General features: G+C 46.0%; 1 protein-coding gene across 2 annotated transcripts in view; it reads left to right on the forward strand.

Moving 5' to 3' along the window:
* Cdk8 (cyclin-dependent kinase 8) overlaps window positions 1-14,690 on the forward strand; it is a 115,028-nt gene that overhangs the window by 89,329 nt on the left and 11,009 nt on the right. For both annotated transcript variants that reach the window (XM_068375548.1, XM_068375547.1), the window contains one exon: window positions 4,558-4,674. In XM_068375548.1, the coding sequence (XP_068231649.1) occupies window positions 4,558-4,674 (117 nt within the window). The remainder of the gene's footprint in view (window positions 1-4,557; window positions 4,675-14,690) is intronic.

A 14,690-nucleotide genomic window follows, 5' to 3' on the forward strand; every position in this document is an offset into this window, starting at 1 on the left:
GTGGTTCCTCCACCGATGCGACCCAGTGTGGGTTGCCAGCCGCACGTTGACGTTAAGCGACGTTCGGAGGTGGTTGTTGACGTTCAGGACGTTCAACAACCAGCAGAGGTGACTGGTTGTGACGCAGTGCGTCAACCTCAGCAACCCGGTAGGGTGTTGACTGCACAACCCAGACGGTCTAGACAGTTTCGGGTTGACGCCGTACTTCCTCGCGCACCCATGGTTGTTGACAGTTCACGGACTGTGCAGCAGTTCCATGATATTGCGTCCGGCTCCGTCACGCATCCACCAGTGCGACGGGATTCAGCGAGTCAGACGTTTCCCACTCCGTTGCCGTTTCCTCATCAGTTTCGGATGAGGAACCCTCTGATGAGGACGTTGCTGAACAAGACGATCAGCCCCCAGCCCTGCTATCCATCCAGAAGATGCTGAAGAAGGAACGCTGCTCAGTCAGGCTGTGGATGAGTCTGGTAGGGACGCTGTCATCCGTGGATCAATTTGTGTCACTAGGAAGACTACACCTCCGTCCTCTTCTATACCATCTAGCTTTTCACTGGAAAAGGACAAGACGCTAGAAGCGGTCTCGATCCCGGTTTCCGAAAAGATAAGTCTTGTCTGACTTGGTGAAAGGACTATATCAACCTAAGAGAGGGTCTTCCCCTGACTGTTCAGACTCCCAACCACGTTCTCTTCTCGGACGCATCGGACGTAGGCTGGGGTGCGACATTAGACGGTCGGGAATGCTCGGGATTATGGAACTCGAGTCAAAGGACAATGCATTTCAACTGCAAGGAGCTACTGGCAGTACGTCTGGCCTGGAAAAGCTTCAGGTCTCTCCTTCAAGGCAAAGTGGTGGAGGTGAACTCGGACAACACCACGGCTTTGGCGTACATCTCCAAGCAAGGAGGGACCTACTCTCTGACGTTGTACGAGATCGCAAGGGACCTGCTCACCTGGTCAAAAGGTCTAAACATATCGCTAGTAACGAGGTTCATCCAAGGCAACTTGAATGTCATGGCAGATTGTCTCAGTCGGAAGGGACAAATAATTCCAACAGAATGGACCCTCCACAAGGATGTATGCAAGAGACTTTGGGCCACCTGAGGCCAGCCAACCTTAGATCTCTTCGCAACCTCGATGACCAAGAGGCTCCCAATATTTTGCTCACCAATCCCGGACCCAGTAGCAGTTCATATAGATGCCTTTCTCCTAGATTGGTCACATCTAGATCTATATGCATTCCCTCCATTCAAGATTGTCAACAAGGTACTGCAGAAGTTCGCCTCTCACGAAGGGGCAAGGTTGACGCTTGTTGCTTCCCTCTGGCCCGCGAGAGAATGGTTCACCGAGGTACTTCGATGGCTAGTAGACGTTCCCAGAACACTTCCCCTAAGGGTGGACCTTCTACGTCAGCCACACGTAAAGAAGGTACACCAAGGCCTCCACGCTCTTCGTCTGACTGCCTTCAGACTATCGAAAGACTCTCGAGAGCTAGAGGCTTTTCGAAGGAGGCAGCCAGAGCGATTGCTAGAGCAAGGAGAACATCCACCCTTAGAGTCTACCAATCGAAGTGGGAAATCTTCCGAAACTGGTGCAAGTCAGTATCCGTTTCCTCGACCAGTACCTCTGTAACTCAAATAGCTGACTTCCTCTTATATCTGAGGAAAGAACGATCTCTTTCAGCTCCCACTATCAAGGGTTACAGAAGCATGTTGGCATCAGTCTTCCGTCACAGAGGCTTAGATCTTTCCAACAATAAAGATCTATAGGACCTCCTTAAGTCTTTTGAGACCACGAAGGAGCGTCGTTTGGTTACACCTGGTTGGAATTTAGACGTGGTACTAAGATTCCTTATGTCAGACAGGTTCGAACCGCTACAATCAGCCTCCCTGAAAGATCTCACCTTGAAGACTCTTTTCCTGGTATGCTTAGCCACAGCTAAAAGAGTCAGTGAGATTCATGCCTTCAGCAAGAACATCGGATTCTCATCCGAAACGGCTACATGTTCTACAACTTGGTTTTCTAGCCAAAAACGAGCTGCCTTCTCGGCCTTGGCCAATATCGTTCGATATTCCAAACTTATCGTATGGTTGGAAATGAACTAGAAAGAGTCTTATGCCCTGTAAGAGCTCTTAATTTCTATTTAAAACGAACTAAACCTTTACGAGGCCCGTCTGAAGCTTTATGGTGTTCAGTTAAGAAACCATCTTTGCCTATGTCAAAGAATGCTTTATCCTATTTTATCAGACTGTTAATACGAGAAGCTCATTCCCATCTGAATGAGGAAGACCAAGCTTTGCTGAAGGTAAGGACACACGAAGTTAGAGCTGTCGCAACTTCCGTGGCCTTTAAACAAAATAGATCTCTGCAAAGTATAATCGACGCAACCTATTGGAAAAGCAAGTCAGTGTTCGCGTCTTTTTTTATCTTAAGAATGTCCAGTCTCTTTACGAGAACTGCTACACTCTGGGACCATTCGTAGCAACGAGTGCAGTAGTGGGTGAGGGCTCAACCACTACAATTCCCTAATTCCATAACCTTTTTAATCTTTCTCTTGAAATGTTTTATTATTGTTTTTGGGTTGTCCGGAAGGCTAAGAAGCCTTTCGCATCCTACTTGATTTGGCGGGTGGTCAAAGTCATTTCTTGAGAAGCGCCTAGATTAGAGGTTTTGATGAGGTCCTGTTGTATGGGTTGCAACCCTTGATACTTCAGCTCCTAGGGGTCGCTCAGCATCCTAAGAGGATCGCGAGGCTCCGTAAGGAAGACGTACTTAAAAAGGCAGAGTAATTGTTTAAGTCGACTTCCTTATCAGGTACTTATTTATTTTGTTTGTTATTTTGAATAACTGCTAAAATGAAATAAAAAATCCTTAGCTCATAATAATGTAAACAATTATTGCTGGTCTCTACCCACCCCCCTGGGTGTGATTCAGCTTATATAATCACCGGCTAAGTTTAATATTGAAAAATGTTATTTTTATAATAAAATAAATTTTTGAATATACTTACCCGGTGATTATATATGAAAGGACCCTCCCTTCCTCCCCAATAGAGACCCAGTGGACCGAGGAGAAAATTGAGTTCTGTGTTTACATTGAGTACTGAGTACCTGCACGACAGATGGCGCTGTTGAAGTACACCCCCTACCTGCATAGCGATCGCTGGCGGATTTTTTACGTAGAGTTTTCTGTCGAGCAACAGAGTTGCAGCTTATATAATCACCGGGTAAGTATATTCAAAAATTTATTTTATTATAAAAATAACATTTTTGCACAAAATAATGAAGGTTGGCACTCATTTTACAGTAATTTACGTACAGTGACTTAAAACATTTTAAAATTCATAGGAATTCATATATTTTTCACACTGTGATCTTGAAATTAGGGATATTACAATATAAAAGAATTTTATATGCAAATTTAAGTAGGTATGTACAGTATCTATAGCGGAGAATATCTTGGTAATACTGTACTGAATTACTGTGGTGATATTAATGGAAGGTTTTGACAAAATAATTCAAATACTAGTGTAGCCTGTTAGTAGTGTAGTATTATTATTAAGCAGAAGTCATGTTTTCATCAGTTTTTTATAATACCATAAACATATTGTTAGAAGTTTTTGAAACTATTGTGTTGCATTTGTGAGAGAATTGCAAGAGATAGTTGTAACATCAGCATTTTATTAAACAGATGCATACAAAAATTTAAGTACTTTACTTTTTTATTCAAATGATAGTGAGTTATGATACCGGATTGATTTCCCAAGTTCAAGAAAGAAGGGAGATTGATTTTCCCATGGAATTTATTTGTAACTCCTAGGGAATAGTGTCATCAATGCATATACTTCTTTATAAAGCAATTAAATAGGGAAGGATGAGTTATTTACGAATGTTGCCCAACATCATTCAACTTGTAACTAATAAGGAAAACGAGGTAAGGTAGTTTTGTCTTTCACAAACTAGTGAGGCTTGGACTTTCTACATGACTGTGCACTGATTCATCACATGTTTGTTTTTTAGCACTAACATGTTTTTTTATTTTAGCATGAGATTGATTATTGTGGAATGCTTGTGATGAAGGGCTGAATTGGGGAATGGTCTGTGATTTGGAAATTATTGTTGTGCTTGGGCAGGTAATAGTTATTGAATTTTGAAAAAAATTTAAACAGTGATGAGTTAATCTTAGAATATTTCAATAACTTTACCATGTCTAGTGAGTAAGAAAAGTGTTAAGGTGTTCATAATTTACTCTGCATTCCGCAAGGCTTGATGAGTATAGAGCTGAATTCCTGAAGGGATGCTTCAGAAACAAAATAACCCAAAGGATCTCAAGGCTATGTTTACATGAGATTTTATTTGGTTTAAGTCTTGAGTCATATAGATTGCTGAGAAGCAGCAGTGAATAATGTGTTTTTAGTCGTCCTCTCTCTTATTCTCTTAAAGCTTTTGAGTTATATGTTTTCTTTTGGCTAGTTTATATAAGGTGAGTATAGTATCAATAAAGTTTTCGTATTTTAGTCATTGTTAATGTCATGTTGTTACTGCTGTCTCTTTCCAGGCGGGTGGGGGAGGAGAACCAGCAGCAAAGAGAGTTCGTCTTGGGGGTCATCATCAAGGAAGTATGGGTGGTCAGCAGAGCTTTTCTCACATGACCCAACGAAATCATCCAAATCAGGTAAGTGTAGATGATAATTTGGTCAGATAATATCAAAAGCATTAGTTTTATTTCAAACATATTAGATTTCTTTTTACCCAAAGTTTACTTCAAGAGAATTAATATAAATTCTTTGTGAAAGGTTTGCTCTACATGTTTATTCCATTTCAATGTCATTTTACACATCTAAAAGATCAACCCTGCTCTCAGTCCTCTTGTCTTGAGGATTAGTTTCTGATAATCTTCATTGTAAATAAATATTGCCAGTATCAGTATAACAATGTTTTCAAGTCTTATCAAGGTTGCCCTCTATATTAAAATTTTAAAGGTCAGTGTATCTCTTATTTCTGGATTGAAAGATTGATACAGCTACTATTCCATACTTTAGATATTATTCGGTGCATTATTTCTGTACTTAAATGATTCCTTTCTCTAATAATAATTAATAAATAGACAATGCTTTGAATCGCAATATTAGAAGAACTTCAAACTAAGACATTTAGGAAAGCTCAGGAAATCATCAAATAGGGATACAGTAATGCCTCACAACACAAAATTAATTAGTTCCGTAAGGGTTTTAGTAAAGTGATTTTTGCGTGTTGCGAGTCGCCTTTTACATGTAAATAGCCTAATTCGTTCCAGACCCTAATAAAACACCACATTAAATGATTATGAAAAGGATATGCACCACTAAACAGTACTAAATGTATGAAAAGTACTGTATTTTGATCATTTAATAATAAATTAACTTTGATAATCTGTAAAAGAAGTGTTTAATTAGAGCAAACAGTAAAAATACAGTAACAAAAATATGGAACCTTACCTTTGGTGTGAGGCGATGTCTGAGAGCAAAGTAGAGGAGGATGAAAACGGCGGAAAACGTTTACACTTAACTTTACAAAACAGATTTATAAATGACAGAAAACATTAACACTTAATTTTAAGAAACATTTACAAATAGCAGGAAATATTAACACTTAAATTTACGATAAACTTACAATAAAATTATCTTTTTTTTTTTCCTTTTTTTTTCCTTTTTTTTTTTTAACTTTGTTTTGTATTTTATAAATTTAATTACACTATGTATTTTCTTCACCACTGCCACTTTTCTTTCACTTCTAAGCTGGCGCTTGGTATACTTCTACTGAAGGCCTCTTTCTAAAGTAATCGTTCAATGAAGCTTGTTTCTGCCTACTACTTAAAGTTTTCCTGAAATGACTTGGGCAAACTTCATTACTGTACTCAAGTGCATGACATGTGAGAATTTTTTCTGGGTGTGTGTTTTCTACAAGAGCCACCATTTTAAACTAGCCATCTAGACCCTCCTTAATTTCTGCCGTTGTCAGTGGGTCATCCTCCTCCCCCCCCCTGCTGTACTCTTCCTGAACAACATTCGCTCTCGTGGCCTCCAAGTCCTTTAGGTCTTCCGTCGTAAGTTCCTCTTGGTACTCCTCGATAAGCTCATCAATGTCGGCCTCATCAACTTGCAGACCCATGGACTTCCCGAGAGTAACGATCTCAGCAACTTCGGATTGAGCAACAGGTTCAGGATCGTCAACATTTTCTGAATCGTCTTCAGCTTGTTCTGCGTGGAAGCCCTCAAAATCTCGTGCAGAGACGGCATCACACCACAGCTTCTTCCAAGCAGAGTTTAAGGTGTGCCTCGAAACCTCCTGCCAAGCTTGATTGATGATTTTTAGGCATATGACAATACCAAAATGCTCCTTCCAAAATTGACGAAGGGTGAGGGTTGTGCTCTCATTGATTTTGAAACATCTCTTAAAGAGATATTTCGTTTGAAACTTCTTGAAGTTTGAAATCACTTGCTGGTCCATGGGTTGAAGGAATGGTGGTGGTGTTCGGTGGAAGGTAGAGAACCTTGATGAAGGAATATTCTGCTACAATATCTTCATCGAGAGCAGGAGGGTGAGCAGGGGCATTGTCCAGCACCAGCAGGCATTTCATAGGGAGGCACTTCTCTTCCAAATACTTTTTCACAGTCGGGCCAAAACAAATATTTATCCACTCGATGAACAATGATCTTGTTACCAAGGTTTTTCCATTAGCCCTCCACATCACGTTTAGATTTTCCTTAGTGATTTTGTGGGTCTAGAATGCTCGAGGAGTATCGTAGTGATACACCAGCTGGGGTTTCACCTTGCAATCCCCACTGGCATTTGCTCTGAGTGCAAGGGTAAGCCTGTCCTTCATAGGCTTATGCCCAGGTTGCCTCTTTTCTCCTGCCGTGATGTACGTTCGACGAGGCTTTTTTCTTTTTCCAAAAAAGCCCAGTCTCCTCGTAATTGAAGACTTACTGGGGACTGTAACCTTCCCGGACAGTCAACTCGTTGAACGGCTTAAGGCCACTTACGTGTCGGAGCTTGCAGCCTCCCATGACGCACCACCAAAGGAATCCCTGAGCGTCTCTTAAATTTTTCAAACCACCCACAAAAAGCCTTGAACTCTGGGGGTTCCTGCTTCGATGTTCCTTCTCCTGCGTCGGTTTCGGCCTGAGCAAGCACGAGATCACTGAAAATGGCACTAGCTTTCTGGCAGATTATCGCTTCGGTGATAGTGTCTCCAGCCATTTCCTTGTCCTTTATCCAGACAAGCAGCAGTCTTTCCATCTCACCTTGGACATGGCTCCTCTTGCTGGAGAAAACAGTCACGCCCTTAGAAGGTGTTGCTTCTTTGATAGCTTCCCTCTGCTTCAGGATTGTTCCTATCGTAGATGGATTTCGGCCATATTCCTTCGCGAGCACACTTAACTGCATGCCAGCCTCGTATTTCTTGATTATTTCCATCTTCATCACCTTGGAAAGCATCATCCTCTTCTTTCCCTTGACATCAGCGACTTTCTTGGGACCCATGGCTAATGATGTAACAGGCTTTCGTTCATTAAATTATTTAGAATCCTCCTAAATCCAAACTAATTTCTTGAATTAAGATGTACTGTAGTTAGAATATTATTGTTTAATCTACGTAAAGTTTATTGATTATATTGATTTCAAGGAATTGTCTGTTAAAATCCTGTTTCTTTCTAAGGCTCAGCCAAAAGTGAGAGTGAATTTAAAAGTCATGTAAGCCTTACCTCTGACATTGCAGTACTTTCCTTTCTTGAATTCAGAGCTAATAAGTATCAGTATTTCAAGGTCAAGGGACTGCCCAGACCTTTATCTTCACACAATTTGAGACCTTTTGGGGTTGGGTGATCCTTCCAAGGTTATTCTTTGTCCACTTGAGGCTTTAAGATAAACTTTAAATGATCCAAGCCTTCGCAATGTAATGTCAGGTGTGTTTTTTTTTTTTTTTTGTGGAATTCCTGTGTCCCAAACTGCATTGTCTTTTTTATTTGCCGAAAATTTATTAAAGAGGCACATTGGGCAGTATATGGCAGTGCTTCCCATTTTTTAATGCCAGAGCCCATGGCATTAGTTGGTTTACCGCTTCATTAAATTTCTTAAAAAATCCTTGCCTTGATAAATATACATGAACAGTTCAATGGAGATGTACATATTGCTGTGTTTTAATCATTTTACTTGAAATGTGTACATTTAGTTCATGATCATTACAGCTGGAGATGTTGTAAGTCATCATCATATCTTATCGCGGCAACATTGTATCCACTGCATAGCTGCCTGATTACGCTTGTAAGGTCCAAATCTGTAAAGATTGTCCCCTGTTCACACCCATGAAGTACAGTATGTGGTCCATTGTCTGGATGGTATGCCTATATGGGCACTAAGCAGTATTAGGACAGAGTATCGAACTGACGAAGTGTCGAAAGGACAATGTGTCATATTTACAGTGTATTGAACAGACAATTTGTCAAAATGACAAAGTCTAAGTAAGAGCAAGAAAAAGAGTGTGTGTGAGAGAGACTGGAGTATCCAATTGTCTAATAACTTAAAATAGTTATCAAATTAACCAGTAAACATTATCAAATAAACTAGGAAACATTCTAGTTAGCTAGATAGTATCTAGTCGAGTTATCGACTTGTTAAAAATCTAGTATGCTATTTCAGTTTTCAAAACTAAATTAGTTGTATGTATCAAAAATAGTTTATAGTATTTGGTTCAAGATTGCATTTTTTGTTCCATCTCAGCCTTATTGTATTTTCCTTAAAATAATTTGTCTTTAATTTATGTTTTGAAGGATTTGGTAGAATGTAAAATTGAATTGAAACGTTTAAATCTCAAAGGAAATTAACGGGCTAGTGAGCTGTAGCAGAAGGGATATGTAAAAGATATATCAATGTAAACAATGTTAGATAGATAACTAAATAGTTTACTAGTTAATATGATAACTAGTTTAAGCCGATAACAACTCTATACTATCTAGCTAACAAGATACTTAACTAGTTTTTGTTCCAACACGAATACTTACCTCGAACTACTTTCTTAGGAGTTACCTGTAATCTCCTCTCTACCGATCAGAGTTTTGTGTAGTATACCCAAAACCCGTTTTCTATGGAGGGCTAACCCGGGAGTAAGAGAACGTGCCCCGAGGGTAGTCTTTGCGCTAGGTCGAGGTCCGCTTGGGTCGTGAGCGCCAGTAAGTTCTATGGTCGCGACGTGATACCACGTCGCTCTCGTCTCTCTCGACCCTTTGTGTCCGCCTCGTGTGTCCCGCGTGTTTACCGCGTGGTAACTTTGTGCTTATCCCTTGTGTTCCTGTGCGTTCACTACCCTTCCTTGTGCTTCCCAAGTGTATCCCTTTGATTCCCTGCGTTCCTGTGTCTTGTGGTTGTGCGCTATGGAGCAAATCCGCCGTTGTCCTGGGCCTAGAGCCGGAAAATCGTGTGGAGCGTTCCTCTCCAAACCTGAAGTGGATCCTCACTCCCATTGCTCTTCCTGTAGGGGCAAGATTTGCTCTCCTTCAGATACGTGCTTTGAGTGTGTTGGTTGGAATGAGATTCAGTGGGTGCGATACGGCACGAAGAAAAAGAAGTCGTCGAAACGTTCGCCCAGAAAATCTAGCGTCTCTTCGCCGCTACCGTCACCCAGTGGACGGTCCGACGGGGCTTCTGTCTCTCCTTCCCCTACCCAGAGTAGGGGACGAGGTAAGTCCGTTGCGGGGAAAGAGCCGGGGGTTCTTCCCCAGGAGTCTGGTGTGTATGAAGTGGGAGTTGCGGGGCCTTCTCGGGCTAGTGGGGAGCCTGGTAGTGCTGTGTCGGGGGGTTCTGGAGACTCGGCCCTTGTGCTTGGGGGGCACGTTTCCTCCGATGACCCCTTATGGTGTAGTAATGTTGTTCCTGTGTCTTCGCCCCCTTCGTGGGCCTGTGTTTCAGGTTCTTCGGCAGGTGGCGACACCCAGGGTAAGTTAGACTCCACAGTAAGTGATACCTTCGGGTGGAAGCTCCCTAAAACGCCAGGTAGGTCCCCTATGCGGATGGAAGAGCGCCTGGATTCCTGGTTCCCTAGTGTTGGGCGCCAACCCTCGTTCCCAGCTCCTCTGACGGCGGTTCCAGAAACCTTCCTGCAACCCTCTACCTCGGGTACGCAACGAGTCGCGAAGCCCTCCGCGGCCCCCGCTTCTGCCCGCCGTGCGGGTGGTACGGTGTCGTCGGGCTCTTCGGATGGTGGGGAGTCATTCTCTTCGGAAGAAGAAGCCAGGAGGAGACATCGGCGCCGGAGGGAGAGGTCCAGGAGCAGGCGTTCCCGCTCAAGATCCCGTTCGAGGTTCAGCAGGAGACGGTCCCGCTCTCCACAGAGGAAACACAGGAGGAGTAGGTCCCCCGATGGTGATTGGGTATTCATTCCCCGTAAGTCATAGTTACAGTGTTCCCCAGACCGGCGGTCCAGGGATTTCTCGCCACGGAGACCATCCTCCAGACGTAGGTATGACAATCGCAGGGAGAAATGCGAGAAGGCCTCTGCAGGCAGGCGTAAGACCCCGAAGCCTCCGGTTCACCCCGCCCAGCGGGGGGAACCGTTCTTCCTTACGGGCAGCCTGGCCGAATCAGCCCAGCTGGTGCGGCCCTCGGACTTTAAGGAACGGTTCCCGCTGTCGGGTCAGCCCACGGGATCCGCGTCCTCGTCCCCCAGAGAGCATGAGCGGACGATAGTCCTCGCCGGCTCGGCGATGCCAGTCCTAACCCCTGTACCTGGTACGGAGGTCTCCGCCGGGGAAGACCAGTACCTCCGCAGGGGAGTGCCTGTAGTGTCAGAACCAAGGCGCCCGGTGGGAGTGCCCGGTGACCAGGTCGAGGGTTTGGCCGACGGTAGGGAAGGTTCCCCGACCGAGGACTTGGCCTGTCGAAAAGTTATAAGCCTGATCAGGAGACATCACAGGATTGAAGAGCCAGTTGCTACCGATGAGGACTACTGGAGGTCCAGCCTTACCCGGTTGATGCAAGCGCCTGTCCAACAAAAATCCTCCCTGGCACTTCCTGTGGCCCGAGATCTCATCCTGGGCCGAGAGCACGTTGATAGAGTGGTAGCAGACAATGCCGAAGCTCCCAAGACGCAGAGCTCTTCGAAGTTGCTCCAAGGGCTCAAAACACAGAGCAGGGTCTATGTGCCAGAGGGACAACGACCGGGAGCCTGCAAAGTGGAACCTGCTCTCGACATTCTGGGACAGGGCGCCTCAGAGGACAGAGCCTCTTCAGCCCCGATTGGTTTTTCACAATCGGAGGCTGCGATGATGGAGGAGATGTCTAAGGACCTAGTTCACGTCTCCTCTTGGTTAGACTGGTGGGCTTCCACACTAGTAGGTGTGCAAGCAACATATGACCTGACAGACCCAGAACAGCAAAGCCTCCTGAGGGAGCTTATCATCTCCGGGGGCAAGACCCTTAAGTTCCTCACCTACCAGTCCCTCGCCCTGTCAGCGAATTGGGTGCTTCGCAAAAGGGACACCATCCTGGCGAAGCTTTCCCGGAAGGTCCCAGACAGAGAGGCGAGGGCCATGAGGAGCCTTCCTGTGTGGGGTGACTCCTTGTTCCCCTTGAAGGAGTTAGAGGAGATCATGGAGAAGGTGGCTAAGAGAAAAGAAGTAAACGCGCCCAGGCCTCCACCGGTAAGGAGGCCCCCCTACAAGAGGTCAGCCTCAGACGGTTCCTCGGCTCCTCAGGCCCCCCCTAGCCTGACGAGGAGAGAAGCCTCTTCTTCCTCTTGGGCCTCAGCACCTCAGCCCCCCTGTAGATTAGCCCCAGCAGCGTCGGCCTCGTTTAGGACAGGTTATTCTGCCTCCAGGAGAGGTCGTTCAGGCCGCTCCTCCAGGAGGAGATAGAGTGGGAGGCCCCCTACTCCTGCCCAAGCCTCAGGTTGGGGGATGCCTCAGACTACATTGGCAAGCATGGAAGGCTCACGGAGCAGAGCCCTGGACAGTGTCCGTACTGAAGGAGGGCTACAGGTTACCGTTCTTAGCAGAACCTCCCCCTCTAATTCCAGCCAGCCTGTCGGAGTGGTTGGTACCCAAGGACCCGTTGAAGAGGGCTGCCCTTCAAGAGGAGGTGTCCACCATGTTGGAGAAGGGCGCCATGGAGGAGATCCTACACCCAGGGCCAGGTTTCTACAGCCGCCTGATCCTGGTCGAAAAGGCGACGGGGGGGGGGGGGGGGGGGGGGGGTGGAGACCGGTGTTAGATCTGTCGGCTCTCAAGTTTATAAGAAAGACAGAGTTCAAAATGGACACTCCGAAGTCGGTCCTGCTGTCCTTGAGGGAGAAAGACTATATGATGACCATAGACCTCAAGGACGCTTACTTCCAAATTCCGGTCCACCCCTCGAGTCGGAAGTTTCTCCAGGTGAAATGGGGTACCCAGATCCTGCAATTCAAGACCCTTTGCTTCGGATTGTCGACAGCTCCCCAGGTATTCACGAGAGTCTTCACGACAGTCTCGGTGTGGGCTCACGAGCGAGGCATTCGCCTCATCCGGTACCTGGACGACTGGTTGCTTCTTTCCTCCTCGAAGGACGTTTTGAAGGAGCAAGGTATGAAACTTCTCCAGAATTGCAAGGGTCTGGGTATCATGATCAACCCAGAAAAATCGAACCTATCTCCCTCCACCAGAATGACCTATTTGGGGATGACACTGGATTCCCTACTAGTGAAAGCTTTTCCGTCGGAGGAGAGGATAAGCAATCTGATGAAGATCCTTCGTCCGTTCCTATCGGGGCAACCCAGGAGGGCGAAGGACTGGTAAAGACTAATAGGTCATCTGGTGTCGTTGGAAAAACTGGTTCCCCAGGGGAGACTCAGACTCAGAGCCGTCCAATGGAACCTGAAGAACTTCTGGTGCCAACTGGACTCGCACCAGAAATTAATCCCAGTCCTACCAAACACAATACCCTCCCTGGAATGGTGGCATTGCCGGTCGAACTCGCTCAAGGGGATGCCCTTCGCGAACGACCCTCCCGAGTTACTTCTATTCACAGACGCCTCCAACCAGGGATGGGGAGCCCATCTCCTCAACGGGACGGCGAGAGGAACCTGGATGGACGGGGAGAAGGACCTACACATCAATGTCCTAGAGTTGAAGGCAGTCCAGAAAGCTTGCCTGCACTTCGTCGATCTACTAAGGGGAAACACTGTGGCGTTGATGTGCGACAACGCCACAGTGGTAGCGTACATAAAGAAGCAAGGAGGCTTGAAATCAAGGGAATTGTGCGATCTCGCCCTAGAGATCCTAGATTGGGCAGAAACGAACCAGGTTGTGTTATTGGCAAGGTTCATCCCCGGGGAAAAGAACGTTCTAGCCGACGGTCTCAGCAGGATGGGTCAAATAGTAGGGACAGAATGGTCCCTCCTTCCAGAAGTAGCCAAGCTCATCATTCAACGTTGGGGTTCCCCGTTGATGGACCTCTTTGCAACCAAACTGAACGCGCAACTTCCCGTGTATTGTTCTCCTGTCCCAGACCCAAGGGCAGCCTTGGAGGATGCCTTTCAGCACAAGTGGGACAACCTAGACGTGTATGCTTTTCCCCCCTTCACGTTGATCAGGCAAGTACTCAACAGGGTAAGGACTGCCCGAAACTTAAAGATGACTTTGGTAGCGCCCTGGTGGCCGGAGAGAGAGTGGTTCGCAGACCTAAAAGACCTGGCGAGTCATCCTCCGTGGCCACTCCCCGACAGGTCAGATCTTCTACAACAGCCGCACTTTCTCAGGTTTCACGACAACCCACAGTCTCTACGCCTTCACGCCTGGAGACTATCAAGCGGCTCCTGAAGAAGGAAGGATATTCAACAGCAACAGCTAAGAGGATGTCGCTATACCTGAGAAGGTCGTCGGCAGCGGTCTACCAAGCGAAGTGGGCCTCTTTCACGAAGTGGTGCGCTTCGAGGCGCATAAAGCCCCTCAAAGCCTCGGTCCCAGACATAGCCGACTTTCTGGTATATCTCAGGGACGAAATAGGGATGTCAATCCCAGCTATAAAAGGAGTGCGAGCTGCCTTGGGTCAAGTCTTCCTTCTGAAGGGCATTGACCTGGGTTCCTCTAGACACATCTCTATGCTTGTCAGGAGTTTTGAGCAGTTAGGGTGCCTCAGTGGGACTTAGCTAGGGTCCTGAAGATGTTAAAGTGGCCCCCCCTTCGAGCCAATGAAGGATATCGTAGACAGGGATCTCACTCTCAAGACAGTCTTTTTACTAGCCTTGGCTTCTGCGAAAAGAGTAGGGGAGATCCATGGGCTGTCTTATGACGTCTCTCATTCGAAGGGGTGGAAAGAGATCTCTTTCAAGTTCGTTCCTTCGTTTGTGGTAAAAACCCAGAACCCAGCTGTCTGGGACCCAAAATTCGAAGGTTTCTCTCTGCCAGCTATTCCTAGGACGGGGAATCCTGAGGATTTGAGGTTATGCCCTGTCCGTGCCATTAGAAAATACCTTGAAAGGACTGCACATCTCCGGCCAGGCATCAAGAGCCTTTTCGTCTCCACAGGTGTTACTGAGAAACAGGTATCGAAGAATACCATTTCCTTCTGGTTGAGACAAGTTATTGCCAGGGCCTACAAGGAGGAGGGACTGGCCTTACCAGGCACTCCCAAACCCCATGACATCAGAGGTCTGAGCACTTCCTTAGCCTTTGAGAAAAACAT

The sequence above is a fragment of the Palaemon carinicauda genome, chromosome 6, assembly GCF_036898095.1.
Source record: "Palaemon carinicauda isolate YSFRI2023 chromosome 6, ASM3689809v2, whole genome shotgun sequence".
Taxonomy (NCBI): domain Eukaryota; kingdom Metazoa; phylum Arthropoda; class Malacostraca; order Decapoda; family Palaemonidae; genus Palaemon; species Palaemon carinicauda.